Source organism: Oxyura jamaicensis, chromosome 20 (genome assembly GCF_011077185.1).
Source record: "Oxyura jamaicensis isolate SHBP4307 breed ruddy duck chromosome 20, BPBGC_Ojam_1.0, whole genome shotgun sequence".
Classification (NCBI taxonomy): Eukaryota; Metazoa; Chordata; class Aves; order Anseriformes; family Anatidae; genus Oxyura; species Oxyura jamaicensis.
In genome coordinates this window covers 9,690,051-9,716,851 of record NC_048912.1, presented here as the reverse complement: position 1 = coordinate 9,716,851, position 26,801 = coordinate 9,690,051, and the positions used below count along the sequence as shown (strand labels likewise).

Sequence of the window (26,801 nt, the reverse complement as noted above, 5' to 3'; positions counted from 1 at the left end):
ATAGGTGCAATGTAGATATTCCTTGAACTCGAGATTACACTTGTTAAGATAAATTCCAAAGAAGACAAGATTTCAATTCTGAGTTTTAATATCAGAACTAGAACACCATTGCTTGAATTCATCTAAACAGTTTAAAAATGTGTTTCAAATTCTTATAGCACAAGACTGGCTCAGAATCAAAGGTCCACTTGGCCAACTGGAGGAAAAAAGAAGACTAAAAGATACAAAACAGAGCTTTACAAAGCATCAATCAGAACTGAAGACGGCTTAAGGCTTCATTAAAATATTTGCCAAGTTCTGCTGTTACTTGTGTAATCCATTCTTTAAACAGACTTCAGTGGGATTGCACAGATACAATGCAGAGCAAAACTGGCTCTTACTGCCCAGTTTGAGCAAGATCTAGTCACATTATCTTTCGCAGGATTCAGAAAGACAGGAGAACACAATCCTTCCTGCAAGGATCATTTTATTCCACACCCCAACTCCTTGAGTAAAATTAGAGATGACTTACAAAAATTAATGCCCCACACACTAATAAAAAAATTAGCGTGGGGCAAAACTTAGTCCTGGTATTTCAATATTTTTCTGCCGTGTTTGACAGAATTAAAAAAACGACAAGAAAACAGACACAGCGTGGCTCTCATCTAGGCATCTGTTGGCAGTACAATCAATACAAGACGATATAATGAATCTGGATAATCACTGTTTTATAAAGGTGTCCTTAGTCTGTTGTTGACCTTCGGTACCAAAATCTAGCCCTGTAGTCATCGCTGCAGGTCATGAAGCCAGGATTGGTAGGAGAATGGACAATACAGCGAACAATGCTGTTGTGCCCAAGAGATAGAAGATTTCTCCGTTCAGCAGTTCTTGAATCCCAGCAGCAGAGACTTATGGTCCTTTCATCTGGAAGCAGCACGTAGTCTTCTGTGTGGTTGAAGACAGCTTGTGTTCTGTGTACTTGCCGTCCACTCAAACCAGCTCCTAAATATATGCAGGAAAATATTAACTCAAATAGGATCTCTTTTAGGAAATTTGCAAAGACCTAGAAGTAAACCTCCTGTATTTACTAACTGCTGCAGCCTATTAAAAGAAGCCTTATTTTCTCTATTATTATACAACTTCCATGTAGAACAATTGAATCACTTACAGATATTCTTTTGTAGCTATATACAGCGTGCATCCTAGAATTTAGGGGACAGAAAAGGATTAAGCACTCCAGTTGTGGCAATCAAGTCCAACCACTCAGTACGAGTGCGAACATTAAGCTTTAAAAAGCAGTTTTACCTTTCATCTTTTGTATAAGGCTTACAATTTTAACTAGCCAGAAAGACCACAGGTAGCAGGAGACACAGATCCTCATTATCAATAATTTTCCTTTTTAATGTACATATCATATGGCATATTGCGTGACCTACCTTGGCCATACCTTTGCCCTCCCTTCAAATAAAATGTGTTTCATGTGCAGGCATTTATTTTCCAAGGAATACACCTACTTTCTACCTTGTTATTTTGCAAGAGTTTATCAAGGAGGTGCTGCACCCTGCTGGTTGAAAGCAAAAATACTGCTAGCATACAAAAAGGACTGCACACATCCCAAAAGCTGAAACAAAAAGTTTTCAGCATCCACTCCTCTGTCATGATATATCTCCCAGTACTTAAGCACACTGCTGCTTCACCTTAAAGCTTCCCCAGTCACATAGCTGCTATTGCATGCAGTTTCTGTCTTTCATCATTTCCCAAGTCCTGCTGAGATCAAAGCATGGTATTGTCAGTGTGCTGTAAGTGTGGCTACCTCGTGCATAATTTCATCCTTCAAAAAAGTACAGCTGCAAACATTTTTCAGAATATTGCCATGGTTTACTTGAGCCATTTATTTACACAAGAGTCTAATTGTTAACTGCCTCAATGTGGATTTTATCCCCCTGCAGTTCAGGGTACTCTTCAGGCAAAAGGCCTACTCTAACACAAAAAAGATTAGGCATTACTTTTGATCCTTGTTTTTCCGCTAAACCAAGGGCCCAGTTTAAACTGACAAGCCCAAAAATCAAGATGATCATCAGCAAGAAAAGCAATGAGGTCTTCCAGCAATCCCCTTCCCCCTAAATACTTATTGTTTCTAAAACACATTAAAGAAAAACTAAGGAACAAAACCCTCCGCACAAGTGTTCTCATCTTTAGGGGATTCACATTCCTATTTCCTTTTCCCTAGTTTAGCAATCACTTCCCTCCAAAAGCAATGGCATAATGTTGGTAGAGCAGCCTCCAAAATTCTACTTAAGACTCAACAGGTTGAAGGTGGCACAGCTTCAATTCTGGATGCAGTTTACACAAAATGTTTTAAAAAAATATGGGGCAATTTATCCCCAAAGAAGCAGTCTCCCCTTACCTTTAAGGATTAGCATTCACCAATAACAGACTTATCTTTCAGACAACACCACCACTGCCCCCCCTTGGTCAGTAGCTGAAAAAGAAGGTACTTGGTCACCTGCCACATACATACCTGTGTATTTGACCAGTGTTCGACCAGTGGATATCTCCCAAAGTTTAGCTACAGAGTCTTTTCCACTTGACAAGATATATTTTGAATTTTTGGAAAAAATAGCAGAACAGACTTCAGCTCCATCATGCGCCTTCTCAAAAGTAGTGATACAGCGATTTGAAACACCATCCCACAGTTTGATGCATCCATCCTTACTTCCTGTCACATACATGTTTGCACTTGCATTGTAATTTACTGAACAAATAGCATCAGTGTGCTGATCTTGAGGATTGCAAGACACGAAACACTGGAAAGTATTGATATCATAAAGTCGTAAAGTTGGGTGCTGGGTACCAACAAGAATGAAATCTCCCGAAGGGTGAAAAGAGATTGAGCGTAACATCTCTGCTTCCTGTTTGATCAAAAATACATAATTGGTGTAAGTTTATAAAAAAAGCTAAAATGAAAGTGTCAGTTTTGGTGGCATCAAAGTGCTAAAAATTAGTTACATGATCAATTAGCACGATATGATGTATTTCTGTAAAATGGAAAATGCTCTATATAGGATTAAAAAGCCTGTGACAGGCTACACGTAAATCTACCACAGTTGTTCTCCTAGAGCAGCTTGCTGTGCCCATTTATTTTTGGGATATTGCACAACAGTAGCAGAAGCCTTTGTCAGCCAGCCAAACCACCACATAATCCCAAACTCATCTCTAGAACCATGATAACATAACTGACTTCAACGTTATCCATATTAGATTAGGTCTAGATTAAGAAAAAGCAAACAGACACGAGAGTCGAAGACTGTGAGTCTGTTGTGCACAAACTCTTAACACAGAAATTGGCACAACGCCTGCAAATTTTGTTAGCTACATACTCCTACATACCTAACCACCTACATACTCGGATGCAATTCAGCTCACTGATACCTCAGTAATGACACACAAGCTTTGGTTGTTCTGAACTGAATGACAGTATCTAACCTGTATATATTTGAAGGCTCTTTTGGCAGAAGGCTTTGAATAGTCAAACAATTTAAGTGTGTAGTCCCTTGAACCAGATGCAAGGATCTGTTCTGTTGGGTGAAAAGCTAAGCATGTAACTTCATCCACGTGATCATACAGAGTCCGAATAACAGGATGATTTTCCATGTTTTGCTGTGCTGTCTCATTCATCATGACCTGCAACATGGAACAAGTTAGCGTTAGAAGGGAGACCATGCTTTCGACAGGTAATGCAGATTTTATACTTGATAAATTCTTATCAGACAACATCCCCATATCTTTACAAAGGTCAATGAACTTGCTGAAGGATGAACTAGCATCAGCAGCAGTAAACTGATGCAAGAAAATGTATCACCTTCTTCATGAAGGGTTCAAATCAAAAGATTATGTTGCTGAAAGAATTAAGGGAAGGTGTACCAACTGGGAAAATGGCAACTTTCACTCATATACAATACTACTGAGAATGCTGTGTATATTCTGAAAAACTACACTTTTGAATTGTTACCTGATAAGCGTATCAGAGAAAAATTAAAGCAAATAAATATGCGTTCTGTGAACCAGTACTGAAACAGCTGCTGGATGCTGTAGAGGCCAGAAGATTAAGAGGGTTCAAAGACAAGCTGTGTTTACACAGCACAGCAATTATCAACAACTATGAGAAGCTATTTATGGCTCAGATCTCTAGGCTGCTACAAAAAAATCACACAAGTATATTTGCCCTATGTCTTCTTCCTTTTCTTCAAGGGTACTTTATGAGCCACTGTTGGAAAGGAAACATGGTGAGACAGACATTAAGTCCAACTCACTGAGCCAGCCACAAGGCACAGACGTTGCATGAAAACCAAACAGCAGCTCAAGAATTCACAAAATTGCTATGATTCAAGTCACATTTTACCTCAATAGGCATAGCACTTTTGGCCAGCATTCTCTCCGTATCAAGAATTTTTATTGAGGCATCAGCAGATCCTGTAGCTATTAACTGCCCATCTCTGCTATACGTAGCCACACGACATGGTCCCTTATGAGATGTGACATAACAAGTCTCATATTCAGAAGCCTCAGGAGACATGGTCTGTACATCCGCATCAAATTCTAAGTCGATTCCTGTGCCTGGAGCTACTGTGTCCGACCGTCCAATTGCGTACTGAACAGCACTGTCATCATTCTCCATTCCTGAAAAGAGAGAATTTGACAATCATAAACCAGGTTCACCTCCTCCTTAGACAGACAGGCTGCGTCCAGATCTATGCCACAGACTTTAACAGCTACAGCAGTCAGGCTTTAAGAGACAGCCCATGCTGAACAAGGCTAAGCTAGTGGAACAGGTTTAGTTGTACAGCAATATTATTCATGAAGAATGAGAAGTAGTTGGGCTATATCAAAGCTGAAGGCAGCTTTGTTAAACTTAACTGTGGAAATACAACCATAAAAATCGTATGGTATTAAGTACTGTTAGGTACACAATCACTTACAGAAGTCATAGACAGGCCTATGGTCAGAAGCAAGAAACAAGCCCCAATGCTATTATATGACATTAAAAAAAAAAAAAAAAAAATAGAAGCATTTCCCAATTACTCTTCTTTCCATTTTACTGCATCAAAGGAGAAAACTTCTCCCCATAAACTACTACCCTAGCATTCCTAATGGAAATTATTACTTCACGCCCACTCTACAGATTTTTTTGTTTTGTTTTGCAGGATGCTTCTACAGGACAAAGACAGTTCAGCATTGGAAGTTGTACCAAGGCAGGACACACAATTTTTCAGCTATGTGCCTAACTGCTGTTATCAACTTCAACAGAAAAGTTGTTGCTTCTTTCATCTACAATCTGTGAGTCTAGCATGATTATTTCAGACAGACAACGAGGTTTCACCTATTTAGACTCATGTAAATCAACTCGTTGAAGCAGCAGAACCAGTCCAGTTACAATACAGGGAAGACATGCTGTCATGGCTAGGTCTCTAGACAGCTTGTTTCAACAGCAGCTCAGGAATTCTGACTACTGCGTGCTGCACACATGTACTTTCAGAGAGAAAGATATAGGGAGAGAACAGGCAATACCTTTGCTGAGACCCCAGACCGTGAAGCTTATTTTCTTGCGAGTGGTAAATAGAAGCTAATGAAGATGGCCAGTGGAAAGACTTGGTCTCTCTCCAACACTTTCAGGAACAATCACAGAGAGCTGTAATTTAGTAATAGATCTAACTTCCTATTAGTTCTGTGGACTTGGTGATCTTGTTTACTGGAGCATATTTTTAGAAGGTTGTCAGTCACCCAGAGGACCCTTGGCAGGTATTCTAACACGTTAAAAAAGGTTCAGACAAACACTCTGACAACATTCAGTGATCTGTTTTGCTTCCAACGTACACTCAAGAATGAAACATAGAACTGGAATGTACCTTAAAAAAGTAAAACATGGAGACAAAGGCTGCGTCCAAATATACAAAAACTTTGTGGTATTACTAGAAATAAGCTTTGTATAAAATATGTATTTTCAGTAACACTACACCCTTAATTCACATGGATTTAATCTAAGGATTTAGATACTGGACTTTTATGCTCATTTTTTTCCCCACCTTACCTAATTTAATCAGGTGCAGCAGTTGTTCAGATGGTGCACAGACTGACTGTGGTTTTATCTCATTTATTAAACCATTAGCAATATTTATGTATCCATCATATAGTAACTGACTAATTATCAATTTATAAAGTTGCTGCCGGTCTTTCAAGCTGACTTTTGTTCTATACATTGTGAGCAAGGAGTGCCTCGGAGGGGCCTGAAATATAAAAGAACAAGAAAAATTATGTATGACAGAGTTGTACGATGTAATTAAAAGCTTTAAATAAAACACATCTTGAGGAACTGTGGTGCAGAGATATTTAATACCAGGTTATTTTAAGTTAGATTCAGAGACTGAGAAATGAAAGAAAATGGGAGAACGCCGGTGAGCTCATTTACTGCAGAAATGAAAATCCAGCCAATAAAAGGAATGTGAGCTCTATTAAGGAGCAACAAGGAAAATAACGTTGTGAATGATATAAAAAAAAAGGTATTAGAATTTATTCTGCGGGTATCCCTCGTGCTGGCACGGGCGGGCAGGTGGAGCCGGGCGGGCGGAGCTCGGGAGGCGATCACAGAGGGACATGCAGGGCAGTCACAGCGCCGAGCCCGGCGCCCCCCGGCCCGGCCCCATGGCGGCTCCCGGCCCTGAGCCGCTGCGCGCCCGGCCAGCCCCGAGCCCCGGCCCGGGGGGGCGATACCCGGCGGGGAGGGGGCGTGGGGCAGCGGCACTGAATGAGGGCGGGGAGCGCGCTGAGCCTCGGGGGGGCTGCGGGGACCGGGCGGCTTCGAGGGGGGGCGCAACGCGGCCGGGTGCATGCGTGTGTGTGTGTGTGTGTGTGTGCGTGTGTGTGGAGGGGAGCGGCCCGGTACCTACCGACCCTTCCTTCTGCCTCCCTCGCTCTGCCCCTAAGATGGCGACCGGAGCGCGGAGCGCATCGATGGGCGGCGGCGGCAGGGGAGGAGGCGGCGGCGGCGGCCGGGCCCGCAGGACGCTGCGGCGCGAAGGCTGCTGCATCGAGCGCCCGCACATCGATGGGAGGCGGCTCTGCCACGAGACAAGCGCAGCAGCGTCACGGCGCGCGCCCCCCCCCCCCCCCCCACCCCCCCCCCCCCCGCCCCGTGACGCGTGGCGCGGCCCGGGAGCGCCGGGGGGGGGGGGGGGGGGGGGGCGGGGGGGGGGGGGGGCCCCCCCGCCCCCCCCCCCCCCCAAACCCCGTAGGGCCCGAGCAGCCCCCGGCCCGCCCCGGGGTTCGTAGAGAGCAGCTAGCAGCCGGGATTCCTTTGTGCCCCGGCCCCGTGAAGCGTCGAGGTGGTGCTTCACCGGGTGTGCGGGAACCGGGGGCGATTAACGGGCTGTGGAGTTGGTTGGCAGCGCTGCTGCTCCGTGCTGCCCGCCTCCCCGGTGCTCCCACTGCCACGCTTCCTGGTCGTGGCAGGCTAAGAGCCTGTCCCGAGAGCACGCCGCCACCCGCCCCAAAGTCCTACTCACGTCAGCCTCAAGAAACGGCAGTCGAAGTGGACGCGGGTCGAGGAGGGGCGCTGCCATGCTGCCCATGCCCCTTGGCAGCTGCCGCCTGTCACATGCCGCAGCGACACGACGACCTGACATCTTCTTTTTCCCTATCCTGTACCGCTTGTAAACACCAACACACCGGGGCGGCCTTCGCACTTGTTCTTGGCGACGCGGAGCCGGTTAAAAGTTGCCTTCGATCACGCTTCTCTGGAGGCCTGATGAACCGAACCTCGTCCTGGCTGCCGCTTGCCGGCCAAGGTCCTCCTCACAGACGTGAGCAAGACCTCGCAGCCTGCTGGCCACCGAGCCACCACAGCCACCCCTCGCTCCTTGTCGCGCTTGTCCTCACAAGCAGCACCGCTCACCCGCTGCTGGTGCTGCCCCGGCTCCGCTCCTCAAGGACCTGCAGGCTTTCGGAGGCTGCCACCGGCTGCAGCTCAGCACCGCTCACCTCACGGAGAAGCCAACCTGTGGGCTGAGCGTCCCCTTGGCGTGGCACAGAGGCGGGCGTCCCCTTCGCACTTGTCCTCAAGAGCCGAGGGCACGTGGAGCGCTGCCCCGGGGGCGAGCGTGAGGCACAGAGGCCTGCTTCGTCCCGTCCCTCCCGGCTCGGCAGAACTGCCACCCGCGGGGCACCTACCTCGCGGCCACCAGCACCACACAAAGGCAGGCGGCCGGCCCCACTCGCGCCCGGCTTCACGCGAGGTGGCAGCACCGCGGGTGTGCGTGCGTGCGTGCGGGCGTGTGTGTGTGTGTGTGTGTGTGTGTGTGTGTGGAGGCAGCGAGGGCGGAGGCCGGCGCCTCGCAGGCTGCGGGACTAACCTGGGGCCCTTCCCCCGGCCGCCGGCGGGGCGCTGCGAGGCCTGGGTGCCCGCGGGGAGGGGGCGGCAGTTGTAGCGTTGCCACAGGTGGGTGGTCTGGACATACGCGATTTGCGTAAGGCGGGAGGCGGCCGGGCAGACTTTGCGGAGCGCCGTGCGTTAGCGGGGCGCCGCGCCGCGCACTTGGAGTACGGAAGAAGCCGGCGGCGGGCAGGCGCTACGTAAAATACGCATGGAGCGCAAACACCGCCCCCGGGGCGGGCGGCCCGGCCCGACGCGGGATACGCAGAAGGGCCGCCGTTGCGCGTGCGCGCCAGAGGGGGGGAAGCGACGAGGCTCGGGCCTGGCAACGAGCGGCGCGTTGGGAGAAGCCAATCGGCGGGCGGGGCGCTGGAAAATCAGCCAATGGGCGGCGGCGGGCGGCGGGAGGGCGGCCAATGGCGAGGGGCGGTGGTTTAAAGGGTATTTAAGGGAGGGCCGTTTGAATTCAAACAGCCTGAGCGGCCGCGGCCTGAGGTGAGCGGCTGCGGGGCCGGGGGAGCGGGCCCGAGGTCGGGCCTTCCCCACTCAGGAGCTGCCTGGGGAGCCGTGGGGTCGGGGGGGGGGGGGGGGGGGCGGCGCGGCGGGGGGTGGGGGAGGGAGGCTGGGCCCCGGCGGGCAGGAGGTGGGAGAGGGCCGGAGGTGCGGCTCTGCCATGGAGCTGCCCGCCATCCGCCGTGTTTTCCTCCGTAGGTGAGGCTGTATGCAGGCCCTGCCTTCCTCAGGTGCCATGGACAAGAATACAAAAGAGAACCGTTCTGGCAACCCTGCTCGTGTCCCTAAGGTAATTCCAAGGCTGGTAGGCGTATTGCTCTTGATCACGCAGTTTGAGCCTCTTGTGACCGTTACTACTAAACTTACTAAGTAACAGAGGGGGAGGAACGCTTGAAACAATGTTTTCTGTGTGCAGTAAGCCATAGTAAACTTTGTCTCACAGTCTTTCTGTTGGAGAGCAATGTCCAGGGCTCATTATTTTTTTACAACTACTATTATGTGACTCTTGAATTGGGGAACCCTCAAAATAATCGAAGTGTAATGTAGGTTCCTTTAGCTAGAGAGTAAATCTAAGTAGGTAACTTAGTTGAGACATGGCTTCCAAAAGAGAGCACTCTGTTAACATTTGCATGCCTATGCAGGAGTACTCAAGATCTCTGCTACCGCAAGTCTTTCTATACAGAAATGCAGATGCTCCTATTCTTTTAACTTAAAAACAAGCATGCACTGGTAAAGATTAAAGACAGCAGAAGCAAAACCTCTTTTTAATCAGTTCTCTTTAATCAGTTCTCTGGGAGCTGAACAAGAAAACAAAAATATTCGTATCAGAGGTGTCAATAATGTGAGATGCCAATCAATAGCATTTGAACTTAACTCTAGGGAAAGTATGCTAGAACAATTAAGGATTTCTTAAATATAAATGTAGATTGCCTTCACCTACAGAAAGTAAAAGCAATTAACTGAACCTTACTAAATAAACTTTTTTGTTCTGCTGAACTCCTGTTGCTGTGCAAGGCATCTTAAAATGCACAACACTGAAGGGAGTAGTGGCTCAAAACTGTATGTCAATTGCAAATATTTTCTATAGTAAAGGTCTGAAGGCTTACAACTTCTTACTGATATTCAGAATTGTGTGAAAAAGTTCTATAGCCAGCTATAAATAAGTGTGCTGTTAACAAGTTAGCAGCTTTCTACAGGTAAACTTAATTCTTAAAACTTAAATCAGAATTCCCTAATGTTTCATTTTAAACTACTTAATATTTTTCCACCCCTGTACCTTCCATAACAACCCACACCCAACTCTACACTATGGGATAATAAAGGATATATAGTATTATTTTATTACTAATATACAATTGTTTCTTTCTGAAGACTGCAAATGCTGTTGTGGATGGCCCAAAACGTGTCCCCGTGTCTCAGCATTCTGCCCAGAGCCGGGTATTGAACAGTGGAATTCAAGCACAACGTGTTCTCTGTCCTTCAAACTATGCCCAGCGAGTTCCTGTGCAATCGCAGAAGTCTGTACCATCAAACCAAAAACTGTCTAACAACCAGACAACACAGCAGCCCCGACCCAAATTTCTGGTCCAGCCAACGGCTAGACCTCAGGTTCCAAGCAAGACCAATGAAAAACCTCAACAGGCTCCAGCACCTGGTAATTATGAGGATGATGTACATATATTTATACATCCATGACACTTGGGATATGTCCATGAAGCAGAGTGCAGCGAAGAAAATGTAAAACTCATGCTGATGATGTGGGGGACAGTCACGTAGAGAAATAAGTGGTTGCACCCAGGAACAGAATAGCAGCACGTACTATAGCTTAGATGTTACTGTACTATTCTTGTTGTCAGAATCAGGTATTTAGAGCCAATATAAGTGTTTCTCTCCTCTGGAAAGCTTACAGATGCTCATCAGTCAGCTGTGAATGAATAGAATTGGCACTCCTGAACTAGTTACTCCAGTATGCACCCACAAGGATATTGTATGGGTGGTGGGAAGCTTCTTGATGTTTAATTTCAAGAAGACTTTTGGAATTACACTTTGCAATTCTAACTATGTTGCTTTGCCAATAGTAAACTACACCAGTTTTAAATATTGAATATAGGTGAATTGTTGTAGATACTGCACAGAGGCTATACCTGTTCCTCATGTGAGTTTGTGTTGTGTTGATTGGTCTGTCTCATAAAGTTGTTCTACTTATCTATGTGCAGCAAACAGTTCCGAGGCAGAAAGCAGCTCTAAACAGAAAAATGAAGAGCCTACGAAAAAGAAAAATGAAGAGAATAAAAAGTAAGTTGCATGCTGAAATTGTTCTAGCTGACTGAGTCCTGTTGGGTTAGGGTTGCCTTTAACTTCCAGAACTTTGTGCTGCAACTGAGCTTGCTGTGAAGCTGCTGGCTACTCCAATCTTCGATTGCTGAAAACAGTGCCCAAATGCTTCACAGAGGCAACATTTCATAATGAAACCCTAGGAAAGTTTACTTGTTCCTGAGGATTATCAGGAACAAGAATTTATTGTAATCTGAAGAAAAGCTTTTTGGCTAAATGAATAACAGCTTTTCCCATGAGAGAATTCTGATAACACCGCTCTAGTCACAGCATGTACTCTTGGGAAAATATTCCTCCTTTATATGTGCAGGACACTGGAGTCTAACTATGTATGAAGTCAGACTTGTATTAGGGCTAGTTTTAAAACAATTCTGACAATGCAGAATACATAAGTGTATTGAAATGTGCCTGGCTTGGTACACAAAGTTCGATTATTGCTGTAATGTGTGGCTGATCATAGTATTTCTGTGCATAAGCTTTATGAAACCAGAGAGTAGCTTTCAGGCTCTTCCTTTCAGAGGTCTCAACACATCTAGTCCACTTGATGGTTTTTCATTAAATCCCAAAATCTAGCTGAGATTACCAAATATCTACTGAACAGGAACATTGTTTGTACATACAGGTATCAGCTTTTCGAACTTAACTGTCTCTCCTTTTTCAGAAGACAATGGTCTCTTGATGATTTTGAAATTGGTCGTCCTCTGGGGAAAGGAAAATTTGGAAATGTGTATCTAGCACGGGAAAAGCAGAGTAAATTTATTCTTGCACTGAAAGTACTATTTAAAACACAACTTGAAGAAGCTGGTGTAGAACATCAACTACGAAGAGAAGTTGAAATACAGTCTCATCTTAGGTAAAGCTTAGTGAGCTATTTCTCTTTAATTGAGCACTAACTAAGCAAAAAAAAACCTTTTTTTTCTGATAACATGACAGTAAAAATAGCAATTTCTTTTTAAACACATGACAACTTGAGACTAAGATTCTTGCTATATTGCATAAAGAAGCAAGTCTTACCTCTGCTTAGTTTGCAATGAAGCAAGCAATACATGGCAATCAGGACTGTACTGTTTTGTGCGCCATTTATGTTAAATCATATGTCCTGTACCTATAACTAAATATTATAGTTGTACAAATACCTTGTTCAGAAAAATCTTTAAATCTTCTTGCAGGCATCCCAATATTCTCAGACTATATGGCTACTTCCATGATGTTACAAGAGTCTATCTTATTCTAGAGTATGCACCCCGTGGAGAAGTCTACAAAGAACTTCAGAAGCTTACCAAGTTTGATGAACAAAGAACTGCAACTGTAGGTCATTCTAGCTGCTTGTACATCACTTGCTCTTCTTATCTGGAGTACCTGAAGCATAAAGCTATCCAGACGAAATTCTGTCAGTTGTGTGAAGCTGACTCATGAGATGTTTGTTTATGCACTTGTAATCTATTTAGGAATATGTTGAGAAGACAAATTACTGCACAGCATTACTTAAACTTAACGATGTTCAATGTTGCCCAATGCTACAAGTGCTTGGTCATTTCAGGCAGAGCCTGTATTATCTTACTTCAAGGGTGTAAGGAATCATTGCTCAAATTCAAACCATTAATTATGCCTAGGATATACTATGCTCTAGCCAGTAAAGCTAGAATGCTGCTGTCTTCATGCTTGACAGATTTGTTTTCTTCCTATTTGCAGTACATCACAGAACTAGCAGATGCCCTATCATACTGCCACTCAAAGAACGTGATTCATAGGGACATCAAACCAGAAAACTTGCTGCTTGGCTCAAATGGAGAACTAAAAATTGCTGACTTCGGGTGGTCTGTGCATGCTCCATCTTCTAGGTAAGTATTTCACTGTATAACTTATGTATTGCATTCTTATGTGGTAAAAATGCAAATGTTAGATTTCTTGTTAAACTTCTACTTATGGAATGGAGGCAAATGTGAACTTCCTAAAATACAGGGGGGACGGGGGGAAATATCATTTAAGAACTGGGTTACTGCAGTGAGGGTCTTAACAGTCAACTGGTGTGGCAAAGTGAGACAATACTCCCTCTGCTTTTTGTGTATTTCAAAACTTCTTGAACCAGAAACAAGAGGGTCAGGGGCAGTGTACTGGTGGAGGCTTGTAGTGGTCCCTGAGGTGACAGATGAGAACTTTGATCCAAACACCACACACAGAATATACTTAGGGTATATTTAATCTGCATTGCACCTGAAAAAGGAAGCCTGACCTGTGAGCTGGTGGGACGGGAAGAAGGGCAAGACTGACTGCAGTGATTCAAATGCTTTAAAGCAAAAGTTTTTTTTTTTTTTTTTTATTTTTTTAAAAAAAAAACAACAAAACAACAACAACCAAAACTTCATATAAACAAAATCCTACTGCTGGAATGCAAGTACTGCTGAGTCCATCTGGGGCAGGCTGCAATGAGGTATAGATAAATCAAGATGCTAATGCCAGCAGTTAAGTTGTCTTAGAACAGATCTTAATTGCCATAAAGGGTAAAAGATTAACTGTAACTCTTTTTTTCAGGAGAACAACTCTGTGTGGGACACTTGACTACTTGCCTCCTGAAATGATTGAGGGAAGAACCCATGATGAAAAGGTGGATATTTGGAGCTTGGGGGTTCTGTGTTATGAATTCCTTGTAGGAAAGCCACCTTTTGAAGCAGAAACATACCAGGAAACCTACAGAGCTATTTCCAGGGTATGTGCCACAAGTTACTTGGGCTAGTTGAATTTTGTTTTCAGTTCTTAAAGCTTAACAAATAGCCATCTTGAGGAAGGGCATATATAACTAGAAATATAGTAAGACATAATGAGATGTGCACAAAATGAGGCTGCTAAAACTGTCCTCAGTCTCTCCAGAATTACCTGAAGAGATTTAAGATACCTTGCCAGGCTTCTTGTTTCTGTCCTGTTTCTGCCTGCATCTGAATATCCACCTCTTCATAAAGCAACTAGTCTTTTCCACCTATAATTTTTCTGGCTTATATAATGTTCAAGGTGTTGTTACACATAACCTTTTTTCCTGTTCTGTACTCTAGAAAGGTTCCAGCAAACTAGTCTTGTATTTGAAATGTACTGAAAAGTACACTAGCTTAACATCTACATGCAGCAAGGACCTTGTTTCCATCAGGGTTATGATGAAATTACTTAATCTTAACAGGCACGAAGTGCACATCCCACAAGGCTGACAACTTCCCTTGCTATTTGTGCCTTGGAGGGTGGAGCCCTGTGGCTCTTTGATTTTGATTAGTGCCAAAGAACTTTGCATAATCCCGTTTCCTTTTACCAGGTGGAGTTCAAGTATCCTGTATTTGTAACTGAAGGTGCAAAGGATTTAATTTCCAAGCTCCTGAAGCATAACCCATTCCATCGGATGCCCTTGAAGGATGTACTTGTTCATCCCTGGATTACAGCAAACTCTACAAAGTTGCCCAACAGCAGAAAGAGTGATGTTACTGCCCCACCCAGAACACAGTCTTAACAAGGATAATCTCATTGGATCAACAAGAGGAGTTCTGTACTGTGACTGCTGTAATACAATAAGAAAAGCAGGTCTTGGAATCCAGTGGCAATAAGGAATACAAGTCTTTAGGTTGGTTGTCATCTTGAACTCAAATTGCAGTATAAATCTGTTTGACTTTTAGCTGGAGGTTGTGGAATACTTAATGTACTTGAAATATAACTACACAGGGGCCAGGCTTGTTAAGTATTATGCTGTTCAAGGCCTTCATGATGTGGTCTGTCATGGTTATAGATCATTGTTCCAATACCAAGAGGCAGTTGTGGTTCTGTCTTATTGAACAGTGCAATATCCCAGAGATGCCTGCCTTTGAACTCATTGGGCTGCTAAGGGTATCATACCTGTGGTGTAATCTGAAACTGAGTCAGGTGAATGCATTTGTGTCCTAAATGATGTATGCATTTTTGTCTCTAATTTTGTCTTAAATGTGAGCACTCAACTTTTAAAATAAAGACTTGTTATATATTGTTACTAGCATGGTACTCCTACTGCTTCTGCTGCCTCCCTCTAAAACACTTGTCTTTACTGTCATACTACAGTACAACCTGACTTCACATCCATGATTACAGAGCAAGGTTTTTTCTTGGTTGAAAAGTAAGCTGATATCAAGTGCTTGCTCAAAGTGCTGATATTCTTGAAAGAGGTGTGGCTACTTATTATTCTTCAATCACAATATGGTATTAAAAGGTAGGAAATAAATGGCATAGCATTAAGAAGCTTTGTTCTAGCATCACTCATAAGACCCTTAATAACAAAGATCTTTGCAAGTTTGAAAAGATACAGATTTAAAAGAAACTGACTCAAATTGTGGTGAAACTTGTTTGTAGGCAAGGAAAGACTTTGAGAAACAAAACGTGCCAACCACCTGTTTTCCAGTAAAACACTTCAAACAAATGCTATGAGAAAGCAATTTTATTGTACTTTTATTAACATAAGACCTTAAGGTCTCTTTCACTATTTTACAAATCACTTTAAAAATGATTCTTTACAGACAAGGATTCTAGATTTTAAAATATATTCTCAAATTAATTTAAAATACACTTTGCAGAACTAACAAATTGTCAGTTTATACAACCCTATTTATCTTAATAGCTAAGCTGAAGTCTGGTCACAACTTATTGAAGCCCTGTTTCTTTCCTGAAAGAAAAGCTCCAGTGGTGATGCATTTTTAATAACTTCTAGGTGCACTTGCTTTAAACAATTTCTGTTTTAGAGGATTACTTTTGGAAGAAGAAAAGCAGCCTGTATGCTACTTCTCTACTAACTTTAGGACAAAACACATTTTTTAAAAATAATTGATCAGATAAAGAACAACAATCTTCTCATTGGATTATTCTGGAATTTTTTGTTACCCTTGGGTAAGAGAACAGTGACCTGAACAGTTAGAGGACATGTAGAAAAGAACATGTTTCTTAGATCAGGGGCAACACAGCTCAAGTTAAATTTACTCTTAAGATACACTATCTGTTGACTTGAAACTTGGTATCTCCAATCATTCCAGAATGCAGTAGATCCTAGAAAGCTAGGGAAGTGTTGGTTGCATGTAATACACAGTAACCCTTCACTTGCTGTCTGTGTAGATACTGCAGGTTTTTATTTACTAAACACCTAGCAATAAACTTTCATCTGAGTAACAATATAGTATCTTGATTTATCAAGTGTAGAAGGCAGAGCTTCCTTGAGGGACAAGCTGACATGAAACTTAAACTCTAATAAACTCTAATTATTGTTTAGATAGCAGCAAGGTAGTTAGCAACCTCTACAAGCTGTCAGCTTCAGCAGCTATACAGCAAAGCAGGCATAGAAAGGGACAAATACTGTCTTTTTAATTTTTGAAACAAGTTGGTCAAAATGGACCTGACTGCTATTACTCCTACACACAGAACAGTGGAGCATTGGCTTTGTATCCTAACAAGCAGCTGTGCACAACAAGCTGTGTTAGAGGACTGAGCATACAGCTCCCAGGGAAGCAGGCCATACTGCAAGGCTGACTCTCTGTATGTCCTCAAAATACTAACCTTTGACAGAAGTGTTTATCTATGTAACATGTCTGTGTGTGTATGCTACACGTCATAGATCAAGTCGGTGTACCTGCTCACTGGCAGCCATTTCCATTTTAAGACACAGGGCTAACAGCACACCCTATCTGTGACAAAGCCCTTGTCAATGTTTTCAGGAGGTAGGCTCTGATAACAGCTTGCTTCCACAGGACAAAGGAAGGAAATGTCTCTTCCAATTTCCCTGTTCTCTGATGAACCAAGGGTACAGAGGTGCAAGTACATATGTAGCTGCAGTTCATCTTTCTAGAACATCATCTCTGCTTGCTCACTTGTGATCTCAAGAATCCTCAGAGCACCCAACCAGTCTCTGGGTTGGACTTGCTGAATGGTAAAGGTGTTAGAGTGCAATTTAACGGGTCTGAGCTGCATTAACAGCTTGCTTACAAAACAAAGAAAAATTACTTGCTCCTCCTTCTCTAGGGACTTCAGCACTATTCCTTCTTCGCAATTCACTAACATGGCAGGAAACAAACAACTTTGATGGCCAAGGTAGCTTTCTGCTAGTTTAGTTCAGTCAGATTCCTGTACAAAGAGCTCTGCGCCAGAGCCACCTTGGTACAAGTGACGAGCATAAAGATGGAGACAGACAATGTAAAAAGAACAGACCTGGAAGGAGGAGCAGGTCTAAAAGACTCTTGAATCTGGCTTTACTCATCTCACAGAAGCATAGTCCTAAATCTAAAACTCAGGTTTACCATGGAATGTTAAGCCAAATACCTAGTTTTGAGATCCCGTCTTCAGGTTCACTGAGTAGTATGTATTACATCTCTAACTGGCACATTCAGCAGTCTGTCAGACAAAAGCGTAAGAATTACTCTTGATAATATCTGAATTGTAATGTCCAGACTTTAGTCCCAGATCTGAGATTCATCCACAGGAGCAGAAAGCAGCTGTGGTCAGTTTTCAGAAAACAAAACAAACAAAAAAATGTCCCCAGTACAAAAGTTAGACCTCAGTACATAAAAAACCCATAGATACCTTGCATCTGACTTGGTCTTTGGAATATGTTCACACAGGAGGTAATTCTGGTTACACTGATTTTGCTAAACTCAGGATTTCTTAGTTTATAGCATTAAAACAAAACAAACAAACAAATAGACAAAAACACAAAAAACCTCACCAACCTTAGAAAGGCCAGGAAAGCACATTTTCAAACCACAAAATCTTGAAACATGGAAGCAACACAAAGGAACTGTAGTTTCAGAGAAGTACGTGAAGTACATTACCAATTCTAGCTAAAACAATTATCACCGTGCAATAATTAAGCATATGGGTACACACTAAAGTTAGCTAGGCATGGGTGTTGGATTGGAAGACTGGGATCATAACATGCCTTTTATAACAAAATAAAACTCCTACATACTGCCTTAGATCCCAATATATATTTGCTTACCAAAAGACCTATTCATATATTAGGATATTGTTTATTCCACAGACTATTAGGAAAATAATCTTATTTTATTTCCCAGTAATAACTACACAGTAATAAACTACTGCTGCAGCTGTATTTTGATATGAAAAAAGTTATAGTCCAAAAAACTAGATAATAAAGACCCAGAACTGCATGTTCAAAAGACTGCTCATTGTCAAGCATTTATATTACCACTTGCAGTGGAAGACAGATATTTTAACAGCTATTTTTGAAAAAAAAAGAAAGAGGTGGCAAAGGGAAAAAAGATAAGGACAGCACTTTTCACTGCATTACATTTACCTGAAAGAACAAGTGAGAAACGCACGAGGAGGTCAGTATTAACATGAATCCAAATAAGTATTTTAAAGAAATTTATCCATCTGAAAAGCTACATGAATATTGAACATTAAAAAAAAGTAAAAAACAATAAGAAGTTATCACGGATTTGGGGTAGGAGGTTTGAAGAAGCCAATCTTCCGGCAGTATCGGACAATAAATGGCACAGAAACTATAGTAATGCTGATTCGTACTGGAGCAAACAATTTGTGAATAGCATATGCCAACACAAATGTGCTTGTACCAGCAGCCATTTTAGATTGCAGCGAGGATTCACTGAAACCAAGTTTGAAGAGAACTGCAGTCATATCCACACCACTGTGGAAAAAGAAAATAAGACTTCTTAGCTTATTTCAAAATTGCACAATAAAGAATACAAAGTAAGAGTATTGTTTACTCAGGGGATTTAACATGGCATACCTCCAACTCTGGAATTTGTTTAATTTTAAATGTTAAATAACAAAAAACAATGAATTCTTCCAGCAGTAACAGCCAAGTTATTTCTATAACAATAGTACATATAATATATTCAGACACACTTCTTTGCTGTTGTTTTTTACACTGACAAGGTCCCTATGAAGTCAAATAACTTCTTAGCTATACAGCTGTACAGCTACAGCATGGAGAATATTCAGCACCATCCTCAACATTTCCTACCTGTCTCTGTTATCTGGCATTTTCTTTTTTTAACCTGATCCTCTGTTTTAGTGGCTGTTGCCTTCTGCAGTTTGAACGGAGTTCAGCACCCAGGAAAATAAATTTATCTCTAAGCTCCAGCACTTTCATATGGCCCTATCTCTACAGGCCGTACTACTGTTTGAGAACAAAAGATATCTCCACAGAACAAAACAAATTCTTTTTTAGTTACTCTGGCACAGTCTCTACTCTGTCGTTTTTACCAGCCCACCACAGACCATGAACTTATACAGAATGACCATGCAAGTTTATATTCCCTCATACCTGATTGGACATTAGATCCATTTATGGATCAATCAATACTCAAAATTCAGCAGATTCCTATATGTAGCTCAAACAAGCACAGAGCACATGCCTCTTTCCAGAAATAAGCACAACAGAAGAATATTTTTCTTGTCTAAACCATTACCTAGAGGCTATACAGTCAAATCGTACCTTGACACAGCCAGGTAGAAGATTCCTAGAGATACTAATGAAATTCCAACATGGAATGAAACCCCTACGGCACCATATTCTTTGAAAACTTTTTTCAGCTGCTGGGACTTGTTGAGTTTCTTGTTTTCACTCCTAAGATCTGTGGCTGCCTTTTCAGGGGATCCACCCACATCCTAAGGAGAAAACAAATATTAATTAACATTAAGCACAATATTATATTCTAGTCAGTTGAACAGATCTGAAAGATTGAAGTAATTGGTTTGTGTACAGTGCTGCTTGGAAGGCTTTTGGAAAGATAGTAAACGTGCTTTTGCTTTTTCATTTCAGAATTGCTGATGCCTGTAGGCAGAGTCCATACACGTTCCCGTTTTCCAACTATTCACATTAGACAGGCGTGCTGAGCTTGGTGCAAGTTCTTACATAAATGCAAGTTCCATCATTAAAAAGAATTGTTATGTTCCCAGCCTTCCATCTGATCCAACCAGGTGCCATGGCACACTCACGCAGCTTTTGAGAGGTGAGACTGAGGTGCCAAAGAGATTTTTGCTTATACCCAGCTCAGCTTTGTACAGTGAATTCTTGTAACACGGCTCGGCAATTGATGGCACTGGAAGCCTACACGATACCACACTGATTCCAGCATGCTTACAACTTATGATAGAAGGGGTCCAGCATTCAGGCTCCTACAAAGAACCCTCTGTAGGTCGGCTGACAAAAGGAAGAACCAGGGGAGTGCTTTTGGTTCATTCTTGGACTTGGCAAGACTGTCAGCTAGGATTTATTCTGATTCTTGTATTTTTATAGTTTTCAAGCATAATGAATAATGTTAGATTTTTTTAAAAATTATTATTATTATTTTACTTTGGCTCATGAACCAAGACAGTATGTGAACTGAACTGACACGACTAAGAAAGAAAGATGTCCAGAAAAAAAAAAAAAACAAACAGCAAAACTACCAACAAATAAACCAACTCACCCAACCCCTTTTTTGCTTAAACCAAATTTAATACCAGAAGGTAAACGAAGAAACAAGGTTCAAATACTTATTTTTAAAACAAGCTCATTAAGCAGAAGACAGTGCTCACAGGTCGACAACCCACGTATTTCCAGCCATGTAACACTGTGCCTGTACTACACGGCTGCTACTTCACCACGTACAGCAGTGTTTCTGAAGTCATCCTCACTCTTCAGTTTTATTAGTGGGAAGGAGAAAGAATTCTGGTTTTAAATTCTGTTCCATAACATTTAGATACCGAGTTACTGACTGGGACTACTTGAATTAACCAAGCAGAACGGTCTCATAACACCTACAGCCCAAACCAGCACCACATGCCCAGCCAAGCACGCTCATTTATTCAACAGCATGACTTTCCTAAAAGCCAGGCATGGTTTGAATGGTATTTTAGCTTTTAATACAGTGATTTTGTCATCCAAAGCAAGATGAGCACGATCTATTTAAGGAGCCGAATTCGAGGACTGATTTCAGAGTAAAACATTTCCTTTCAGGTGCCACGAAACAGGAGCTGACTGCCCACGGAGGTGTGTGCCTCGGGGGAACCCCTGGGCCTGTGCACCACAGGCAGCTTTGCAAAATGGTTCGTAAGCACCCAAACCCAGCTCCTTCTCCATTCACCTGTGCTCCGAGGCCCACACACCAGACAGTTTCTGGATGGTGCCGAAGCAAGATGCTTAATAAGCCAAGTGACAACCGGACTGCCCAGAACGGCCCCGTCCAGGTGGGTGAGGAAAGCAGCCCACCAGCCACCCAACCCCACCACCGGCCCACTCCACCCCCATCACCCAAAACCCACCTTCGGGCCCCAAACCAACCCCAACCACCACACTACGCCCCCCAGCCAAGCGAGGCTGCCCCCAGCTCCCCGAGGAGCCGCCTCCAGTGCGGAGGGGCCGGCCCTGCCTCCTACCTTGGCCGAGCTGCCGGCGGCGGCCCGCAGTGTCAGCAGAGGAGCCGGCGGCGGGCTGAGGGGAGCCCGGCCCGGGGGGGGGCAGCAGCGGCGGCGGCGGCGGGCGGCGGCGGCGGCGAGGGGGGGCCCGCGGGGCGGCGGGCCCGTGCGCAGCAGCAGGCGGAACATGGCAGCGCCCGGTGCGGGCGGGCGGGCGCTCAAACCTGAGAAACGCCGCAGCCGGCGGCGGGAGCCCGATGCTGACAGCGGGGAGGGTGGCGGAGGGCGGCCTCCTTCTTAAAGGGGCAGCGCCCGCGTGGGGAGGGGGGGGGGAGTGTGGGGGGTGCCCGCTGAGGTGGGCGAGGGCCTGAGGTGGGACAGGGCAGGGTGCGCCTGTGGGGGTTTTGGTTTCCTGAGGGGTGTCGTGGCACCCCGGGGGACAGAGGAGGCCTTCTGACAGGCAGATGCCTCACGTGTGAAGCCTTGTTGGCATCCCTAAGGTGCAAAATAAGATTTAAAGACACCAATAAAGTACAGCCCCTGTGGGACAAGTGCGGGAGGTGGCGGGGAGGTGGCCCTGGCAGGAGGCTCCCTGCGTCCCCGTAAGATCCATTTTTAACTTTGATTGATGGAAAAGATCCATCCACGCCGGACTGGGGCAGGCCCATGGCGATTCCTGGACACTTGTGGTGTGATTCCTGGACATCTGTTGTGTCATTCCTGGATATTTGCAGTGCCATTCCTGCACATTTGTGGTGTTTCAGCCATTTAACCTTCCAGGAGGGCCAACTGTACCATGAGGTGCATCAGGTAAGGCATGGCTAGCCAGTCAAGTCATACATCGTCATACAGTCAGTGTTCAGTGCTGGTGCAGCCTCACCTCGAGCACTGTGTGCAGTTTTGGCCAACACAATACAAGAAAGAGGTAAAACTAGAGAGAGTCTAAAGAAGGGGATGCAAGATAGTGAAGGATCTAGAGGGGAAGATATTCAGGAGCGTCTGAGGTGACTTGGTTCGAACACTTGGCCTAGAGAAGTGTTCTTCAGGCCTCATGGCAGCCTGCAGCTCCCTCACGAGGGGAGCAGAGGGGCTGGCGCTGAGCTCTGCTCTCTGGGGGCAGCGACAGGACCCGAGGGAACGGCATGGAGCTGGGACAGGGGAAGGTCAGGCTGGGTGTGAGGGAAAGGTTCTGTACCCAGAGGGTGGTGGGGCACTGGGACAGGCTTCCCAGGGCAGTGGTCACGGCCCCGAGCCTGTCAGAGTCAAGAAGCATTTGGACAACGCTCTCAGGTACACGGCCTGATTTTTGTGTGGTGCTGTGTGGAGCCAGGAGTTGGACTCGATGGTCCTTGTGGGTCCCTTCCAACTCTGTATATTCTGTGATTCTGTGATTCTATGCTAGTGAACGTGGCTTGATGCCTGCATGTTGACCGCTACCCTGCACGATACCAGGGCTTTCACAACCCCACTGACCGCAGCTTCCCCAGATGATGGCTCCTTGCCATCGCCGAAACGTCGCACTACTGGCAGAGGGTAAAAGTTGTGTAACCGTATCGCTGTGCAGACACAATGCATCGGCCTGCTAAGCTCTGGCAATAAAATACTCATTTTTTTTTTTTTTTTTCCTAGTTATTCAGCATTTCCTCTTCAGGCCGGTTGGTGTTTTTACAGTGGTGTAAGCACATAGGGCAGTACAATAGGGGAACTGTGTCAGATAAATAGGAGGTTCTCCCTCCGGAAGAGCTTACAGTTTAGGAGCACAAGCTGAAGCAGCACAGGACAGCACTGAATGGCACAATGCTGAAACAGCATGGTGTGTGGCTTTTGTTAAGTAGGATGCACCACAGAACAGATGGATTTCGAGGAGTGTCTTGCAGGAAGAGAGGGAGAGAGCTTTGCATGCATTAAAATAGTCTGTTCAGGGCAAAACAAAGAGCACTGCCAGTTCTAGGGTTTTATGCTTTCTTTAGTTGTTGCTTCATAAATCTAGTCTCTCTCTGAATGCTTTGCAGAAGAATAATTTCTCAGAACACGATTTCATGTTTTTACTATGTTTTGCTATTACTGTTCCAAAGCACTTTGCTAATGTGTTTTCTGTGACTATACACTAGCACCACCTGAGCAGAAGGATGACATTAGCATGGCAGGGCTGTAATCATAGCACACGACAATTTAGGCATTTTTTTTTCCTGAATTATATCAAATCCTGTGAGTAATGTCTCTCAGTATAGGAGATGCCAGTTAAGTTCCAGTGGCATGGACTACTGCTGGGCTCTTTGCTTAGTAGCTTTCAGTTCCTTTAAAACCAGATCTAGGAACTTGGAATCATAGCTGCAAGTTTTGAGAAAGAAAGTACTGAGAGCCATATTTATCCCTGAGATTTTCCTGAAAGCAATTAGTAAGCAGATGCAATAAAATGCAGGTGTTGTAGTCCAACACATTTGGGATTGCCAGTGCAAGTGATGTAGAGGTGGTCTGTCCATATGCGCTGCAGACTTCCCTCTGCCTGGCAGATGCTTCAGAGCCATTGCCTGGTAGAGAACACAGAACTACTCTCCTGCGGCATGTATTTTATGCTGGAGCTGGAAATCTAGAAATCCTGGGAAAGTGGAGAAAAGAGCAATAGGTCAGTTAATGAGGCATAAAAGCAGAAGAGTTGGCAGTTTTAAACTCTCTGGCTGGCTGTCTGCTGCCTCCAAAATCTCAGTGGGAGATTTTTTTTAGAAACAGGAAGCAGCAATACCAGAAACATCAGATGGTAGATGCTCATTGAAAAGCAAGCAAACACCCTGGCTTTAGATACTTCAATATAAACATAGTTTAAAAGCAGAGAAAGGGATATAAGATAAGAGATTGCTAGATAGACAGTATCTAAAATGTAAGCACAAGATGCATTTCAGTTTCAATGAAGTATTTTTTTTTTTCTGTAATGACCTTCTAATATGATTTGTCTCAGAATTGTTTGTCATGGTTTTATCAGAAAATTTGTAATGAAGTAACATAGGGATTTCCTTTATCAAGATACCTATTATAAAGCCCTTACACTTTTCCTCTCATAATTCAACTTTTTGAATGAAAAATTTGTCCTGTCAGTTTTACAGCTTGGTAGAAACAATGGCAGAATTGAAGTATTCTATGACATCTGATTTCTGTAACTGGAAATCCACCCTGAAAAAAAATAATCCATGTTGCAAATCCATTGGTCAGTCATGGTTTGCCAACATCACAAGCTAAGTAATGCCATTGATACTTGTGGGACCGTGCAGTGAGCTTTTTCAGGAGTTAAGTTCATTTGTAACAATAAATGTGATTAATAATTCAGTAACTGCTAACTTTTAATAATATCTCAGTCAAACTACAATAATATTTTGGTGATGAGGAAACCTTACAAGTCTTCTCAGTTTTATAAGTTGTATGAGAGCAAATTTGTTACATGTTTTTCAAATCTTTCCATTTCCTAATAATCTAGGGATAGTGAATGTGATAGCTCCTAAATATAATGCCTTCTAATGGGCATGTAGGAATTGGTTCCTGTGTGAGAGTGGGAGGCAATTGCTTATGCGTGATGGAAGCTGTATCATTTAGTATTATTATAAATGTAGCAATGCCTTGTACCATAAATATAATGAGACAAGTTGGGATCAGATCACGAACCTCATTCAGAAAAGAAGCTAAAGTAAATTTTTTTATATTATAGTAAATTAAGGGCATGGCATGTGAAGTAGAGTTTTAAGAGGCTCAGTCCTTTAATACTTTGGCTTTTCCACATCATGTTCCAAGGTTGCTTAAATTATGAAAATGAGGTAATATGGGTGGTGTATAAAATGAACCTAAATTTAAATTATATAAGTAAAACTTCTATTGTTTTACTGAAATAAAAAAAAATAATCTGTGAAAAATATGACACAGTTTCTGTATTCTATTTGATGAATCCAAATACAGTTTATAAACATATTTAGTAGAAAATTTCTTGTTCCATGAACACCTCAGTACACACAGTTGGCTCTCAGGGACAGGCCATTTTCTTTCTTAAGCAAAACCAGTGGAAAATCATTACACTTGCTATCTTTTATTCAAACTGGAGAACACTATCCTGCTAGAGTAGCTAAAGCCAAAGGAAGCCAGTCCAGATATATTCATCTGTGAGACAGGAATTTGGGGCAAAAAAAATCTCCAAACAGGAAAGCAAAGAAAAACCAAATCTGCAAATCATTAGAGAACGTGGCTGTAGGATCCTTTTTAATTTCAGTTCCCAGGAAAAATGTGGGATCCTCCACCGCAGAACATTGATTAATCAAGCAAAGGGAACTGTGACTTCAACCCAAATCCCTCTAAAAGCTAATCTGACCAAGGGATGTTTTTTGTGGAAACCTCTGCACAAATGATTTTCATGTATGAGGCAGATCTTGCTCTTTGCCTGTTGACCCCCTTGTCTTGATGAGAAAAAGGGACATAAAGTAAGATGAAAATAGAAGTGAAAACATCCAAGTTGCTTTTGTTTATGTGACCTGCTTATGTGCCCATCCGCAGCGTGCATGTGGGTGAACAGATACTGTCCTTGTGGAGCAGCAGATCTCCCTCTTTCTCATGGGGGAAGCATAGTTTTTTTTTTGCGATTTTGTACCTTAGTTGATACAACAGGTCAGTGGCATTAATTCTACCCTCCACAAGAGTCCTATCCAGTCATCTTCTGATGAGATACTTTCTCATTTGGATGGTGTGATGTACGGTCATTTGGATGTGTGTGATTGAAAATCACATTCAATGTCTCCTGCTAGGTGAGGGATTGATAGCCCCAGCAAAGCAGGAAGATTGTTTTTTTCACAGAACAGATAAACTACAGGGAATTGCAGCACAAGCAGTCTCCTTGGCACCCACTGATGGGTTTCACCCTGAGGAGGAAGGTAACTCAGTCTTCTTGTCCAAACAGCTCTTGGCCTTTTTGCCCTGTCTCTGTGTAATAATGCTGCCACTAAAGACACACACAACTTGCTTCAGAGAAGTCACCTGCCATTCTCACGTTTTAGTAACTATAAACCTGGGTTAGACTTGATGCAGCAATAATTACTAAATGTTCAGCAATTTCAACTTGTTTTCACAAACACAAAAGCCAGTTGTCCTCTTTCCCTTCAGGCTTAAAAGCTCTGTAAATAGATGATAACATTCTGTTGTTGCAGCC

General features: G+C 43.5%; 3 protein-coding genes across 3 annotated transcripts; 1 reads left to right on the top strand and 2 right to left on the bottom strand.

Moving 5' to 3' along the window:
* Window positions 1-70: 70 nt before the first annotated feature.
* On the bottom strand, window positions 71-8,616 carry CSTF1 (cleavage stimulation factor subunit 1). The gene is made up of 7 exons (XM_035343729.1): window positions 7,539-8,616; window positions 6,924-7,094; window positions 6,068-6,263; window positions 4,382-4,659; window positions 3,466-3,663; window positions 2,501-2,891; window positions 71-981 (listed from the first exon to the last, which is right to left on the bottom strand). The coding sequence occupies exons 1-7, from the start codon at window positions 7,656-7,658 to the stop codon at window positions 722-724; spliced, it is 1,614 nt and encodes a 537-aa protein (XP_035199620.1). The 5' UTR covers window positions 7,659-8,616; the 3' UTR covers window positions 71-721.
* Window positions 8,617-8,836: 220 nt separating this feature from the next.
* On the top strand, window positions 8,837-15,252 carry AURKA (aurora kinase A). The gene is made up of 9 exons (XM_035343730.1): window positions 8,837-8,899; window positions 9,116-9,206; window positions 10,289-10,571; window positions 11,134-11,212; window positions 11,913-12,104; window positions 12,421-12,559; window positions 12,944-13,092; window positions 13,784-13,958; window positions 14,550-15,252. Exons 2-9 carry the CDS (start codon window positions 9,126-9,128, stop codon window positions 14,739-14,741), a joined length of 1,290 nt encoding a protein of 429 aa, XP_035199621.1. The 5' UTR covers window positions 8,837-8,899; window positions 9,116-9,125; the 3' UTR covers window positions 14,742-15,252.
* A 422-nt stretch (window positions 15,253-15,674) lies between these two features.
* Window positions 15,675-21,886, bottom strand: FAM210B (family with sequence similarity 210 member B). Its single transcript, XM_035343733.1, has 3 exons — window positions 21,644-21,886; window positions 19,719-19,891; window positions 15,675-18,905 (listed from the first exon to the last, which is right to left on the bottom strand). The coding sequence occupies exons 1-3, from the start codon at window positions 21,809-21,811 to the stop codon at window positions 18,689-18,691; spliced, it is 558 nt and encodes a 185-aa protein (XP_035199624.1). The 5' UTR covers window positions 21,812-21,886; the 3' UTR covers window positions 15,675-18,688.
* Window positions 21,887-26,801: the final 4,915 nt, after the last annotated feature.